Here is a 16,845-nt window from a genome sequence, read left to right as displayed (position 1 = left end):
ATTTTCTGACAGCTGGTGCTACGCCCGAATTAACAGTGGGACTCTGGCCTCGTGTAATAGCAGGCTCTGTTCTCTGAGTTCGGCATTGGTTTTAATAATGGTCTCTTAGCCAACAGTATATTGGCTTTGTGTTTTGTTTTTTTTTTTTTTACATTTTTTTTTTTTTATAATTATTTACTTTTATACTGTGAAAATCTTTCAATCGGAAAGATTAAATGACATTTGGACAAAGGAGTAAATGAGTCTTGTATTTTTTTGTTTACATTAATGAAATAAATGATACTAAAAAAAACCCATCCCATTTTAAACTTTTAGCATAGAGATAGAACACATTCAGCACTAAACCTATGGCTTGGCACAGCTAATAACTTGACAATAATGAGAAACTTAGATTCATTGTAATACATATGAAAGGGTATTGAATTAAATGTTAGCTGAAAATTTTTGAATGTTTGCAAACAGAAGATTATTAATATGAAAGTTTTAGTTAGCGCCATCGTATTCTGCAGTTCTGTACAAAGGATAACCCAAAGAGCTAAACTAATTGTTGCTGGGCATCTTAGCCAGGGCCTGAGGGTGCAATGCAGAAAGGTCTTCCCCCAGTAATAGCTTAGCTGTAAGTGAATATATTTGTGGGTCAGCCCAACCATTGCTGAATGAGCTTCCCATGATGCCTAAAGAGACATTGAATGCAACACACAGCAGAGAACATTTGCAATGAATTGCTGGGCCATGAGAGTCAAATGCATTTTGAAAACCAAATTAAAAAAGGTCCCTTTTTTATATTCCCCATTCAAGGATCAAGCAGGAAGTGTGGATGATAAAGTGAGGGACTACACCTTTGATCTACATTCAAGATCAGACCATAAACACACATTATTAACCCCTTAATGACAAAGCCCGTACATGTTTTCAATGGGTTTAGGGGCCACCCATTGTCCTTAAGGGGTTAAACAAGAATATGAATGTCACTTTTATTCACCTTTGTTGCTTCCTTGCCATCAAAAACTGTATTGACTTAAATACCGATACTGTTTGTGACATCCTACAGAAATTTAAAATGACATTAAGAGGTACACCAGATGTAATATGATAAAAACATATACATGTAGAGATGGTGTGCAAAATATCCAGTAGCTGGTGGCCTCCTACGAGACGTACCTCATTGTGTATCTTACGGCCTTTTGGAGGTTTGGTTAAGGATGAGGCTTTACAAGATTTTGGCATCATGATAGATATCTCCATTAGAAAAGGGACATTTTTCATGGAAAACCCAAGATTTTTATTTTGAAGAATTGTGTAGTTTATCATCACAATCTAAATACATGTAATGCTGCGTATACACTAAACTCAGACACTTACACATCAAGCAACATTATGAGTTCCCTGAACAGGGGTCATCTGGGGAGGATAGAGAGAAGAGCATAATACTCAGGCAGGTTTCTCCTCACATTTTGCTGTAGTACAGCCAAAATGTTGAGAACGTTCTAGAAAGTATTTTATGCCTATTCACTATAAATATCTAAAGTAGACTATACATAAACTACAAAGAAAAAAAATTATATACCATTTTTTGGAACATCTTTATGAAAACTCGTGTGTGTGTTTGACTTTGCCATAATATTTTACACTTACACCGTTATTGGGGGATAGCGGCTATTTCCTACACCGTAGAGGAACCTTAATGATGTCAGCAGGCCACGTGACCCTTTGGTCACATGATACAGAGAACCACAGGAAACAGGAAGGCTCTGTACTGATACCCTGCGACTGCTGCTTCAACAAGGCATGTGATGCATTAGTGAAAGTAGCAGGTACTGCATGTTTCTGGGAAGCTGAGGGAAGATTCAGTCCGCCCCGCCATCTCTACCGACTGCCAAAGAGGAAGCGCTTGAGTGCAGATAGAAGGTAATAATAAAAACCTGTTCTATTGTCTGTCTGTCTTTACCTGTCCGTAGTGTGCGCGGTACCGCAGACGTGGTGAGTGTATAGTGGGAAGTGTTTTGCGTGGCTGCTGCGCGATACACATAACAAACCAACACGGTCCCCGGCGAGATTAGGAATATATAATTCTGTTTAACTGCAAGAGCGGGTCTATAAAACACTATAACAAAAAAAAAATCCAAATACTGCCGAGTTAAACGCTATTAAGTTATGCAACCTTGTTATGTATAAACCCTCACAGGCCGAGTAGGTTCTCCGTGGCCCGATCCTGATGTAAGGGCGCGTCCGGAGGAGCAGGGAATGGGTCTGTGTTCTGGCTGACATGTCAGAGAGAGACATAAGCATGGTTGGCGCTGGCGAGTAAAACGCTTTGTGCGCACGCAGTATAACTAGAAGTGTCGCCATCTTTTTGGTTTCCAAGATTTCTTTGCACAGTAATGCCAGTTTGTACCGTTACAGATGTATCATCCCATATCTAAATACAGCGCATTTTACTGAAGATGCTGCATCGCTGGGTTATGCTGCCTTGAGAAGTACATTTGTTAAGGGAGTTTATATCGCATGTTAATTCACATGGACTTCACTGAGGATCTGTGAACCTTAAACATCTGATACCTTGTGGACTACATTAAAGTTGGGCTTACACCTGGAATGTGTTTATATATTCATTTTGTTTACTCTACAACTATTATTTATTGACGCATTTATCAATTAATTTATACATTAATGGATTATTGCTGATTCAGCACAGGTCACTTTATTATTTATAACTGAGGGATCAGATGATATTACAATCCCTCCACTTACACTTAGCGGAAGAAACTTATTTTTTCCGAGAAATACAGCCGCCTGATATACCGCAAAAGCTAGAAATGTTGGAGGGGAAAAAAAAAAAAAAAAAATTAAGAAAACAGGAAAAAACAGTCCTAACACAGCTAATGTGTACAACTACAAACATTTATTTCAAACGGTATTTTCCTACAACTAATGACTTTCCACATTTAACTTGTGGAGCGAGTTCAGATGAGATCAGATGATCCAGAAGACAGAGTAATATGATGTTGATGAACCCTGTGCAGGATCAGGCTGAGGAGGAAGCTTTTGGAGTTTTGGAGGCACTCTTTGGAGCTTGGAGGCACTCAGCAGCGGAATGGTGCACGCATGTTCCCGAGTTCAGACGCTTGATTCACACGATGATTCCGAAAGATAGATATAAGATGTTGATTAATTGTCAGCAGGCTCAGGCTGAGGAGGATAGAGCTCAGTGTAGCTTGGAGGCGGCTCTGAAGGAAAACCCTCGTTGGTAGAAGAGCTCGGCAGTGGAATGGCTTCCCGAGCGCGTCTGCTGGATTCATCATTATATGTTTTATTATACATGCTGTAGTAAGGAGGTGGATCCTCGCTCGTTGGCATGTTACACCCTCTTGGAAAGTAGGGTGGTGGGGGTGGCGGGAACATGTAGACTTCGCCCTCCAACATAATGCTAAAAGGCTGATCTCTGGGTTCCTCCTCAGACTCGGGGACATCGTCGACCAGATGGTTTCTGGTCATATGCGCCAACAGGCAGAAAAACAAGCCAACTGCTGCAATCACAAGTCCAGATATTTGCAATGAGCGATTTTCACAGAATCCAGGAGCTGTAGCTGTTTTGGGTACCGGCTTGCATTCTGATACCACAACTCCTGGGATAGCAATAAGTATTCCACAACCGACGAACAGGATCCCAAGCGTTAAAAACTGGACAAACTGTCGGCTCTTCCCATGGAGGAAGCGGCTGTCTGGATTTGAATGGTCTCCTGTTGATTCTCTCCTTCTCCTATCCTGTCTGGCAGTAAATTCTGCCATTGTTATCTTTGCCAGCCCTATCAATGCAAGTACTGGGCCCAGTACTTTGTATACCCCACAGATGGAAATGCTGGACTGGCATGACCGGAACCCATACACAGAAAGCACAGATGCACTGCATATAAGCACCCAGCCAAGCACAAACAGCAAGAATATTATTATGCTGGTCAGGCGAGGCCTAGGTGGCCCACAGCAAATGCACTCCATGACAGAGGAAATCTGTACTTCTGTCAGGTGTCCATCAAAGATGGTTCAGGTCCAGAGACTTCCAGCCGTGTGTGCAGGATATTAGGCGCACAAACCAAAGCCTTGTAGTCTCTGCCTATTTTTTTCTTCAAATTCAACTGAAAAACTGTAGCGCAGTTTCACACCCTGTAATGCACAGGCTAACATATGTTGAGTACTGCTACCTCTACATAATCTGAGACATCCAGAGGCTGTCAAGTGGTGATAGCCTTATGACATCATAGTATTATGAGATCACAGCCAGGACAGACTGTACCACAAGGCAAAGGGGGTGTTTTCCTTTGCAGCCACCTCCAAGCTACAAAGAGATATATCCTCAGCCTGATCAACATATTACTCTGTATTCTGGATCATCTGAGTCAAGTGACTGAACTCGCTCCACAAGTTAAATGTGGAAAATCAATAATTGAAGGAAAATACTGCTTGAAATAAATGTTTGTAGTAGTACGCATTAGCTGCGTCGGGACTGTTTTCTCCGTATTTTTTTCCCAACATTTCTAGCTTTTGCTGTATATCGTGTATTCAGGCAGCTGTACTTATCAGAAAAATAAATAATATAGTGTCCTACGCTAAGTGTAGGTGGATGGATTGTAATTCCTGATCCCTTAATTCTAAATGAAGTGACCTGTGTGAATAAGTAATAATCCATGAATGTATAAATGTATCAATAGATAAATGCATCAACAATAGTTGAAGAGTAAAAAATAAATAAATGAATATACAGTATAACACATTCCAGGTGTAAGCCCAACCTTAATGTAGTCCACAAGGTATCAGATGTTTAAGGTTTACAGATCCTCAGTGAAGTCCATGTGAATTAACGTGCGATATAAACTCCCTTAACAAAGCTCATGTACTTCTCAAGGCAGCATAACCCAGCGATGCAGCATCTTCAGTAAAATGCGCTGTATTTAGATATGGGATGATACATCTGTAACGGTACAAACTGGCATTACTGTGCAAAGAAATCTTGGAAACCAAAAAGATGGCGACACTTCTAGTTATACTGCGTGCGCACAAAGCGTTTTACTCGCCAGCGCCAACCATGCTTATGTCTCTCTCTGACATGTCAGCCAGAACACAGACCCATTCCCTGCTCCTCCGGACGCGCCCTTACATCAGGATCGGGCCACGGAGAACCTACTCGGCCTGTGAGGGTTTATATGTAACAAGGTTGCATAACTTAATAGCGTTTAACTCAGCAGTATGGATGGGGGGGGGCGTTATAGTGTTTTATAGACCCGCTCTTGCAGTTAAAAACAGAATTATATATTTCTAATCTCGCCGGGCACCGTGTGGGTTTGTATGTGTAACTACGGACAGGTAAAGGCAGACAATAAAACGGATTTTATTATTACCTTCTATCTGCACTCAAGCGCAGTCGGTAGAGATGACGGGACGAGCAGTACCTGCTACTCTCACTAAACCCTCACACCCCTTGTTTAAGCAGCAGCAGCAGCAGGACATCGGCAGAGCGCCTTCCCGCTTCCCGTAGTTCTCTGTACCACGTGACCGGACGTCACTAGCATTCTTCGCACTATGCTTTCTTCTTACTTCTTACTTCTTATTGGACAAGGATCGTGACGTGAATAAGCGCCGGAAGTGGAGACAACGTTTGTGTGTAGCTACGGGGCGAAGGAAAAAAAAAACTTTGCTATGGAGGCTCCAGGTGAACGAAAAGTGAGTTGGAGGGCTGCTTGGGGTTGGGAATGCTAGCGATTGGGACTGGTTTAGAGATGGGGGCTGAGTAAAGCCATTCGACGCTTTTTCCGCTATTATTTACTATTGTAATTACGGCTAAGTTCCGATGGGACGTGTTTCTGTAGAAGGCCACCATAGGAGTTAGTTGTTATTGAGTAACATATATTTGCAGTTAGATTGAAAGCTCTGCGGGGCAGGGACTTCATTTACTGATGTATTCATACCTATTGTAACCCAGTCTGTAGACTGTATTATATGACTATATGTGTTATGCCTCCCAGTTATTATACAGTAACCTGTACAGCGCTAACTAAATATATTAGTAGTCAATAAATAAAAACGTACACACTATTAAAGTCTCTTATGCCCCAGGCGCTGAAATTTGTTTTTATTTCCTTTTTATATATTAACCTGCCCCCCCAGGCTTGCCACCCTGTCCCCCTGTTATGCCTTATACCCCCTGGTATGCCACTCTGCCCCCCCCATATGCCTTATACCCCTCTGCCTCCCTGATATGCCAAACGGTTAAATTGCTCTTTTTTCTGCATTATTAATACATAGCTGGTAAAACCTAAGGTCAGATAGCTTGAGTTTTTTTTCTGTTAGTTTTTTGGGGGGAGGGGTAGGAAAACCATTATTTTATCTAGCAATACCTAGTGGTTGTCTTGGTTTTGAACTTTGTAACTTTATAGTACGTGATCTCTCAAAAATATTCTCTTGCTTTGCTCTTTCTTGTATAGGTGTTGCACCTCAAAGCTTTTGTATCTAGGATGAGTTTAACATGGTCGTTGTTCATTATGATGTAAATTCATTGTTAAAATTGACCTTAATGCATAATATCTCTACGTCTTTAGAGAGCACACACAGAAGATGAAGATTTGGAACTGTCCGATGATGAAGACTACGTTCCATATGTGCCTGTTAAGCAGAGAAAGCAGCAAATGGTATAATGGACCTTTTTTATTTATTTTTTAACATATTATTATTCATTAACCCCTTAATGACAATTGATGTGTCTGTGTTAAACGGGTACAGAAAACGATCAACAATTGCTTTCTTTGCTCAGCTGGAATTGCTCAACATTGAGCATTCCGCAACACCAAGAAAATGTAGCGACACCAACTGCCTCTAGGAGTCATTGTATTTACCATATTGAAAAGCTATTGTTCAGTGTTGCTGAAGTGCCTCGATATCAAAGCATTCAGCACCCCCCCAAAATAAAATAAAATCAGGGGCCCTCTTTAATCACGTTTAAAAATGGCATTTGAAAGAGACATGTTGATCCCAGAGGGTCTATCCGGGTACTGAAGCCAACCATGCAGCTCAATAATAACTATGTGATCAATTAAAAGACACACAATATTTTTTATATAACAAAAAAATTAATAACATTTTAAAATAAAAAAAGACCCCAGTTATGTCACCATGACATCATAAGGGCAACCATCTAGTTCAAAGAAAATAAGTTAAAAAAATGTATTTTTTGAGCAGATCCTAAAACTGGAGCTGTAACTTCCAAAACCTGACATGGAAATAGTTCAAATATCAGCATTTGAAATACCCTGGGGTGTCAAGATTACAAAAATATATGGTCTGATGTGAGTTACACTGACTGGCTTCAAAGCTGTCCCAAATAGTATGACCATACTTTAAAAAATGGTTTTGGAATTACAATATGTTACTTGTACTTATTGCCCTATAACTTGCACAAGAACATGAAAACATCTCTTAAGGTGTTCGTGTTTTCTGTACCTGTACTGCTTTAGCAGAACATCATTTGTTATGAATGCATATTGCTAGAAAACAAATGTCAAAGGCTGCTTATTTCATTAAGCTGTGGAGTCCATTTGTACACGTGCATAAGTGCACCATATCATATCAGGGCTATTTTGTTTACTCTTTCTATGCAGCTGCAAAAGCTGATGCAAATGCGCCGAAAGGGAGTGATAGAAGACGAGCAGAAGGACAGTGGCAGTGACCACAGAGGAGATGAAGATGACATTGCCTTGGGACCTCGATCTAATGTCAGCCTTTTGGATCAGCATCAACACCTGAAAGAAAAAGCTGAAGGTGAAATTTGTGATTCTCTACTTGCTTAGATTTAATGTAAGGGAGTTTTTCTTTACTGAGAAGGTGAGATAAGTGGAACAGCCTCCCAGCAGAAGCGGCAGAGGCTAATACAGGGAGGGGATTTAGACAGGAATGGGATATCCTGAATCTAAGATGAGAACAAGCAGTGATAAAAGTCTTTAAAGCAGGAAAAAGGCAGAGTAGTAATAGTTCTTATCTGCCGTCATTCTACGCTTCTGTGCCAACAACTGATTTAGGAGATTGATTATTTTTTCGAGATCAAAGAAATATATTGACTATTTTTTAACCTGAAAAGCTGGACATTTATTGTAATAAATATCTACAAAGCAACTTATTCTGAACCAAGTGAAGGCTCAAGAGGTATTAAGGTTAAAATGTCTCGATCTGCAGTTATAATGTTTAGCGATCCTTAGCGTTGTCTCTTCAGACTACAAAAAACTAGTCATTGAGCAATATTGTTACACTTGATTTAAAAAAAAAAACTGTCAGATTTCATTGAGCAAATCTCTATTTTTCCCAAAGTTTAAGCTCTTGAGAAATATGAATAATTCCCCACATCTCTGTAGTTCTGAAGTAATAGGCTACTTCCAGTGAACTACAAAATCATTAGCTGTGACGTGTGAACAAGTCCTTCTTCTTCCCGTTTCCTTTCTATTCAAGTACCAATTATTATTTAATATTAAATTAATTTATTCACCTTTACAACAGGTGAGCGATGTCAGTGACAGCTTTAAAATTTGCAATATATTAAACTAGGAGCAAGAGGGTTCAGAAGTGTATTATTTGCAAAATGTATTGAAACAAAAATTGTGTGGTTTGTAGTTGTGTTTTCTTTTTATAAAACATGTCTTTTTCTACTCTTCTAAACAGCTAGAAAAGAATCTGCCAAGGAGAAGCAACTGAAAGAAGAAGAGAAAATATTGGAGAGCGTGACAGAAGGGAGAGGTAATAATATGTTGCTCCAAAATGTATTGCACCCCTAACATGCCCATACAATCAGCATGCATGTGCAGATCAATCCAGTTGGTTTGTCTGTGAGGGATCAGAGTAGATTACTTGGCATTGAGCTCATTTTTATATGTCTGGGTCTAAGAAGTTAAATAACAGTCTGGACATGTCTGCATTGCTCTGTCGCTGTAATAAACATAACGTGGCTGTTCTTATTTTTCACACTTGGCCTTTCTGTTTGTTAGCGTTGATGTCTGTCAAGGAAATGGCTAAAGGCATCACCTACGATGACCCCATTAGGACCAGGTGGGTTTGTGGCTTCTGTGTTTTCTCTGTGATACATTAAAAATAGTCCATACAATTGACAGTTATAGAAAATATTTTTACGGCCTGTAAAAAAAAAAAAAAAAAAAAGACTTTTTAAACCAATTGCATATATACTTCCAGTTTAGTAGCCCAAAGGCATGAGACTGATCTTGTGATGTAATACTTGGGCTAGCCTGTTTAAAATTTTTTGAGATAAACCAGTCTCTTTCATACTTGGTTCAAATCAAAGCATCACTATATGTACAAATGAAAAATAGTGCTGTGTATATTTTCTAACAAGAAGTCACCTTTCTCGGCAGTTGGAAGCCTCCCCGTTATATCCAAACGATGTCCCAAGCACGCCATGAAAGAGTGCGACGCAAATATCACATCCTGGTAGAGGGGGAGGGGATTCCTGCTCCCATCAAGAGTTTTAAGGAAATGAAACTACCCGTAGGTGAGTCCAGTGTTTCCTCTGGCCATTTAACTTATACATGTATAGCCATGCCCAGAAGCACAGGAACGTATCTACTCTGTGCTCGTTTAACACACTTTGTAAAATGACTTTTTCAGCTATTTAAAGTCATTCTGCTGGGTTTAAGTTCCTGTCTCATCTGTGCTTCTGTTCACAGCTATTTTACGGGGATTAAAGAAGAAAGGAATCCTCCACCCAACTCCGATACAAATCCAGGGAATTCCAACAATGTAAGTTGGTGCCCAAGTATATGACGCAGTGGGAGTTGTGGGTTTAACGCTCTGAATTTGCAATGCATTACTAAGGGCTATCCTGAGTTGAGCTGGCCCTGCGTAATGCATAGTTCATAGTGCGTAATGCATTGTTCGGGGCGGTGAAGTAATCTCATTAATTTAAGTATATTCAATACCCTGCCATCCAAAGTATTAAAGGTGCAGAAGCTCCCTGACATTGACCCTTAATAATGTAAGGTGAAACTGCAAATCTCTTTGGATGGAAAGTTAGGCTAGTCACTCACTCATAACATGTTCTTGGTGCGGCTGAATAACAGGACTGTAGATTGAAGGTTGTAGCTGTACAGGTTGTATGTATGTGTTCTTTTTCCCATTGTTGTAATGTTCTCTTGCAGATTGTCTGGAAGGGATATGATCGGAATTGCTTTCACTGGTTCTGGTAAGACGTTAGTCTTCACGTTACCAGTTATCATGTTTTGCCTGGAGCAAGAGAAGAGATTAGCTTTCACTAAACGAGAAGGACCATATGGGCTCATCATTTGTCCTTCGGTATGTATCAATACACTCCGAGATCTTCTTTCATTTGTTGTTATTGTCTTTGTTAATGTGTCTTTGGTACATGCATTTTTTCACTCCCATTTAACTCTGTCCTTTCAGAGGGAGCTGGCCCGTCAGACACACAGCATCATCGAGTATTACTGCAGGCTGCTACAGGAGGATAACTTCCCTCCTCTACGTACTGCGCTCTGCATTGGAGGGATGTCTGTCAAGGAACAGATGGAAACTATCAAGCAGTAAGTAGTGACAGAATGTGAGGAGATTAATCCATGTTAAAATCACAAACCTGAAGGTCTGTATGCCTTTAGTTATAGCATTCCTCTCTCTCCAAAATACTATTTAGCAGGTAGTCATAATGGTAATTTTAGTCTTACGCAAAAGAGAAGGGCATATGGCTTTGTCCATGAACAAAAATAAATTTCCTTTTACATTACAATTACAATACCATCTGTATCCTGCCAGGGGGGTGCACATGATGGTAGCAACACCTGGTCGTCTCATGGACCTGTTACAGAAGAAGATGGTTAGTTTGGATATCTGCAGATACCTGGCTCTGGACGAAGCTGATCGTATGATTGACATGGGCTTTGAAGAGGACATCCGAACCATATTCTCCTACTTTAAGGTATGTCAGCAGGCTGTACATTTAATATAAGGTGCTGGCGACTTGTTATGTTAATATCTTCATGCATTTTAAATGAAAGCACAAATTACAGTGATAAAGGCTATTATTTGATTTGTTTGTTGTAGGTTTGCTTTTGTCAGGCTTTTTTCTTTGTAGCGTCCTTGTGTTCCTCTTTCTTCTTTTTACCTGTGCTGTCCCCTTCAGTGTACAGCGTGTGCGCATTTATTTGATTTCTTCTCTGTCTGTAGGGACAAAGGCAGACCCTCCTTTTCAGTGCTACCATGCCCAAGAAGATCCAGAACTTTGCAAAGAGTGCTCTCGTGAAGCCTATAACAATTAACGTTGGCCGGGCAGGAGCTGCCAGCTTGGATGTGATACAGGTAAAGCGGTGCCAGGGATGACTGTTTCCTGTGTCACATTTTTGTCTGTAGTTCTGTGTATGTTGGAGATATAACACTTCTCTCCACACAGGAAGTGGAATATGTGAAGGAGGAAGCAAAGATGGTTTACCTACTAGAGTGTCTACAGAAGACCCCACCACCTGTGAGTAACACTTTTCTTCCTATGACCATTGGAGGGATGACCATCCACAGCTTTGTTCAGCTTCACACTGTTATGGAGCTAAGTTTTATGCTGGTACCCTAACCGTATATTTCTTTAAGAGTGGTCAGTGTAGATTACATTTGTAGTGTTTGCCATTATTTGCTTCATTTGTGTAATTTTTCTGCATGTGCGAGTGTCTGGAGCTGCAGAAACTGATGAATTTAGTTGTCTTGTTCAACCTGGAACATATGTAGACTCTATTGTAAACATCATCATTTAAAACTTGTCTTACCACTCTTCATTTAAATGTATAACACTGATCTACATGGCGAGCTTTTGAGATTTGCTCTCAATAATTGCATTGATTTTTCTCTAGTAGTCGGGATATTGTAATAGTTGCCATGTTTATCAAAATCTGTCTGTGGACATATAAGTATGTAATAATGATAACTCATACTCTAATAATGTATACTTTCTTTGCTCACGCTGTCAATCACTGATGTCCATCTGCTTGTTTCCAGGTTCTAATATTTGCTGAAAAGAAGGCAGATGTAGATGCCATACATGAATATCTCCTTCTTAAGGGTGTAGAGGCTGTGGCCATACATGGTGGAAAAGGTAAGAAATCTTACATCCTCTGCTCACCTTCGTCTTCCAAGACCCACAATAAGCTAACGTACAAACCTTGCTTTTTCTCTGTTTTCAGACCAAGAAGAGAGAACCAAAGCAATTGAGGCTTTCCGTGAAGAGAAGAAGGATGTCCTGGTTGCTACTGACGTTGCATCCAAAGGTCTGGACTTTCCAGCGATACAACATGTAATAAATTATGACATGCCTGAAGAAATTGAGAACTACGGTGAGTGTGAAAGCTTGTTGTTGTGACTAAAGCACCTTGAAATAGCCAAAGCACCAGCTTAAGGCATTTCTTGCTTGAAATACAACTAATGTTCAGGCATAATACGCTAACGTAAAAGCTACCCTTGTGATTTAGCTGTTATCAGTGAGACTCCAACTAGTAAGACTAATGATGTTATTGTGTTGACCACTAAGTTTACTTTAAGGTTGTTGATCTTCATAAGATGCACCTAGCCATATTGAAGTTCAGGGAATGTTCTCAATATGGGTCCATTACCAGAAATGTTTCAGCTGATTGCTCCACATGCGCAGAAATTGTCCATCATACAAATGGCCCATTATGTTTTCCGTCGCCAATGCAAATGCTCATTTTACATTGAACTATACCTCCTGTTTTTTTTTTTTTCTTCTTCATTCTTGTTCTTCTGGGATAAATGTTCTTTATTTGTTTTTTTTTTTTTTTTTGTTTTTTTTTTTAGAATGCTGTATTTTATTAAACAAGGTTTCTTTTGTTTAACCATCGCAAACCTCTTTTCTTGGCCTCTAGTTCACAGAATAGGCCGTACCGGTCGATCGGGTAACACTGGCATTGCAACTACTTTCATTAACAAGGCGTGTGGTGAGTGATTTAAAAAAAATAATTGTTTAAAATGCTACTTTTACTACAGCCTGTGTAAAGTGACTCACTGTTCTGTATACACTGTAACCAATGCACATCTTTAATAACCAATATTATACTGCATTATTGTAATTCTGTATGCAATTTTTCACAGACGAATCTGTGCTGATGGATCTTAAGGCTCTGCTCATGGAGGCGAAGCAGCGGGTGCCCCCTGTCCTCCAAGTACTCAACAGCAGTGATGAGACCATGCTGGACATTGGAGGTGAGCACAGTAACGCAAGTCATTTTCAGTGGACGTGGCTTTTTATTGGTCCACCCAGATTTTGGTTTCATTTTTTTCATTTTATATATATATATAATGTAATTTAACTCATTTACCGACAAGACCTTGGGTATAATTAAATATATGTTGGTTCTCAAAAAAAAATATTAAATCAGATTTTGCCCAGGATTTAAACAGTTCTAATCTGTACACGCTAAGTGTAATTGATCTGGCTTTGTATGAGCCTTTCCAAACGTAAGGTGGAGTAATTTTCCATCATCAAGATACATTGAACTCCTTTTTCATTAACAGAACATGTTTTTTTCTAGGTGAAAGAACAAAAATATATTTTTTAATTCAATTGGAGACTTCAGAAGCAAAATGGTTCCAAAGCGGGCCAGTTCCCTTGTAGGAGATCCCTTAGATTGAACTGTATTATTACATACAGTTAGCAAAGCCATTATTATTATTAGCTTTTATTTGTATAGCACCAAGAATTTACGCAGCGCTTAATACAATACATATATTCAAGGGGTATGACAAGACGAGAATTGACAGACTAAGACAAACCGACACATTAGGTGGAGAGAGCCCTGCTTACAATCTTGACGTGTACAAAAACCACTAATTATAATGAAGTAATAATGTTGGCTGTTTTCTCTCTTCAGGGGAAAGAGGTTGTGCTTTTTGTGGTGGTTTGGGCCATCGTATTACAGACTGTCCCAAGCTGGAGGCCATGCAGACAAAGCAGGTCAGCACTATTGGCAGAAAGGACTACCTTGCAACCAGCTCCATGGATTTCTGAGGAAAAACATCAGGGTTCATGGATCGGCTTTACCAACAGATATATTTTATTTTATATTCTATTGGAATATCTTAGACTGGTTTGTGGGTCTCCACTTCCATTGTTCATCTATGTGAACCGGACTTTGACAAAGCTTTGCTGGTTTGTCTGTATTCTGGAATAAACCCATGAACGTCATACTACATGGTGACAGTACTTTTTTACCTGTCATTAACTAAAATAACACAAAACATGAGTTTCTATGAAATGTTTTTACCTGTTTTACCGAAAAAGGACTGATTCATAAATGTTTTATATGTATATATTGTTACTATGGTGGTAATTACCATGAATAAATAATCTGTACAATAACCCGTGTATTTGTAAAGGAATAATAAAGGGTTGACTCCTAGTTATATAGGCTGAAAAAAGACATGCGCCCATCAAGTTCAGCCTTTCCCATATCTGTTTATTTCTTACTTTTGGAAATGTAAACATGGCTGTCTTAGATGCGTGTTCTAAACATACTAAGTAGTCTTGGCTAATTTATTCAAACTTACAGCTTCTGCTTTAACCACCATACACCATGTAATAACTTCCAATATATGTCTGTTTCTTGTCAAAAGTGTTAACAATAAAGTAATCCGCCCCTAGGCTTTTAGTCTATGTCACGGAGCTGGATAGTCCGACCGACTGCCTCCACATGGTATGTTTTTGTTTGTGACCGATCTAACATGACTTATGAAGGATTGTCTAATTGTACATATTTTCTAAACATTTATTTGTATACTTTTTAAGAACGGTACATCAAATCACAGTAACGGTACATAGAGAAATAGGTACAAGTACCAAGCAATAATGCATCAAGAACTGCTGAATATGGAAACTGAAGACAAAGGAACCACCGCAAATACCAGTATATCCCTTCACATAAAAGCTGAATAAGGATATAAGAGGCCATGCCATGAAAAAGGGATTTACAAAAAAACAGTGTATTTTGTATATTGTGTCAACCCAATTTTTGCATAGTTGTTTCAGGGAGAGTTGACGGGGAGTTGTGTTAAAGCTCCCGTACATTATGAAGGGCTATCCCCAGTGAGTTTCTGCTGCAGGTAGAGCTGGGCTGTATAATGTATAGTTAAATCAGAGACAATTTTCCTAATATCACCCAATACATTATGCAGTATGGAGGGCTGGCCCAACTCTTCTACCTAAAGAAACCTTCTGGTGTTGGCCCTTTGTAAGAAGTAGTGAGGTGAAAGAGTTAAAACACCAGCTCTCCATTTAGTGAATAATTACACTCCATAAGTATGAGGGAGGCAGTGGGTTTTAAACCACTGTTTTCTTATCAGCCCTAGTAACTCTATGAAAGATGATCAAAGGAAACGTCTGTTTAACCCCATTTGGGATAACTGTCTTGCATTACTGGGGTTTAGACCGTATTTTGCAGCAGCGGTCTATGTTTAATAATAACCTGTACTCTTATTTGGCACTTGCGGTCAATCCGAAGTATTTGACTTTGAAGATGGTAACCTCCCTGGTTTTATCATGAGGTCATTGAAATGAAAAGTATTGATGGGATAGGAGTAAACAATAAAATTAATTGGGTTTAACAAACCATTAGCTTGCCTCAGGTGTGTGCCCGGCTAGTGATGGAGAGGAAAGCAGGCTCGGGCCGCACCGCTTTCCCTTGAAGCTTTTTATATACCTTCCTTCTCCACGGTTTGAGGGTGGAGGATTTGAAATGAGCCATTAAATGGAACCAAAAGATCATTAGACATCAAGCGTCTTGAAGAACTGGCATTATGTTGTAACTTCTGAAATGTGACGTCAAGAAGAAACCGCTGCATGGGCTCGGAGCCTGTCACGTTAAAAAAAACAACAACTTTAAACTAGTAGTCGACGTGTAAAACCAGGTCAGTAAAGTGTATTCTCGCTTCCAGAATCATATTAGTGTACTAAATCTATAATGTTGATAAATCATTTGGGACCCCTAAAAGCACATCTGTTACACTGAATGTTATGATTTACTGAAATGATGAATATATTTTGCGAAGGTTAATGTTATCCTATGAGCTTTGAAGAAGCGTTAATGCTAAAAGTGCATCTAATATTGATGACCAACGCTGATGAGGCTCTTTATGCCAAAGCCAGTGAAGTCCTGTTTGTACAATAAAAACTTTCACTTAAGATTTCTTGGCGGGGTGAGAAATACCAAAGCGTGCAATTGTTTACCCCAGGCGGTATAAGGAGTCAGGATGTTCGGTCCAGTAGATTGAGCTAGGATAACAAAGCTAGAACATGTGCAAATGACCCGTACAAAACTGCCCAAAATATTCATGAAAACTGCATAATGCTTTTGAAATTTTAATTGGATACTAGTAATAAACTTGGTGGGAGTTCCCTTTAAAGGAGATATATGACTGCCTGTTGACTATAGCTTTACTACCGGACTTAGATTTATTTTTTTAACAGAATCTTGTAAAACTTTCTTTTATTCTGAAATGACAAGCTTTCAGGAGTCTTCCCTTTATCAAGTCAAAAGCATTTCTTTATTCTAGTTACATGACTATTTTAACAACTAATTTCTGCCCTGTATGATGTATTACATGTTATAGTTACATAAAGCTTAATATAGGTTAAATATATTATCCTACATCGGTAAAATGTCTTCCTATTTTAAAGAAAAAACCCTAGTTCTGTTATAAAAGTAAATGGAAATGTTTTTGTGTGGTGAATATAGACATGTGGGTGCAGTGACATAATGTACACAGCAGATGGCAGCACTGATCAAGCTAATGCATCAT

The 16,845-nt window shown here is 39.3% G+C and overlaps 2 protein-coding genes across 2 annotated transcripts; one reads left to right on the top strand and one right to left on the bottom strand.

Annotated features, from left to right (window-relative positions):
• Positions 1-3,168: 3,168 nt before the first annotated feature.
• LOC128491338 (transmembrane protein 171-like) lies at positions 3,169-3,789 on the bottom strand. Its single transcript, XM_053463653.1, has one exon. It carries the CDS (start codon positions 3,787-3,789, stop codon positions 3,169-3,171), a length of 621 nt encoding a protein of 206 aa, XP_053319628.1.
• Positions 3,790-5,557: 1,768 nt separating this feature from the next.
• DDX41 (DEAD-box helicase 41) lies at positions 5,558-14,728 on the top strand. The gene is made up of 17 exons (XM_053461876.1): positions 5,558-5,715; positions 6,591-6,680; positions 7,647-7,806; positions 8,698-8,772; positions 9,021-9,081; positions 9,402-9,538; positions 9,714-9,786; positions 10,185-10,338; positions 10,447-10,583; positions 10,810-10,972; positions 11,221-11,352; positions 11,444-11,515; positions 12,037-12,133; positions 12,222-12,371; positions 12,918-12,989; positions 13,144-13,254; positions 13,923-14,728. Exons 1-17 carry the CDS (start codon positions 5,692-5,694, stop codon positions 14,057-14,059), a joined length of 1,845 nt encoding a protein of 614 aa, XP_053317851.1. The 5' UTR covers positions 5,558-5,691; the 3' UTR covers positions 14,060-14,728.
• The last annotated feature ends 2,117 nt before the right edge of the window (positions 14,729-16,845 follow it).

Source organism: Spea bombifrons, chromosome 4, assembly GCF_027358695.1.
Source record: "Spea bombifrons isolate aSpeBom1 chromosome 4, aSpeBom1.2.pri, whole genome shotgun sequence".
NCBI classification, from domain to species: domain Eukaryota; kingdom Metazoa; phylum Chordata; class Amphibia; order Anura; family Pelobatidae; genus Spea; species Spea bombifrons.
This window is presented reverse-complemented; position numbering and strand designations above follow the sequence as displayed.

Bases quoted from the DNA above. Each gene is read 5' to 3' on its own strand.
- DDX41 (XM_053461876.1), top strand. From the start codon at position 5,692: ATGGAGGCTCCAGGTGAACGAAAA. The intron at 5,716-6,590 runs GTGAGTTGGAGG...CTACGTCTTTAG, and splicing joins AGGCTCCAGGTGAACGAAAA to AGAGCACACACAGAAGATGA. The intron at 6,681-7,646 runs GTATAATGGACC...CTTTCTATGCAG, and splicing joins AGCAGAGAAAGCAGCAAATG to CTGCAAAAGCTGATGCAAAT.
- LOC128491338 (XM_053463653.1), bottom strand. From the start codon at position 3,789: ATGGCAGAATTTACTGCCAGACAGGATAGGAGAAGGAGAGAATCAACA.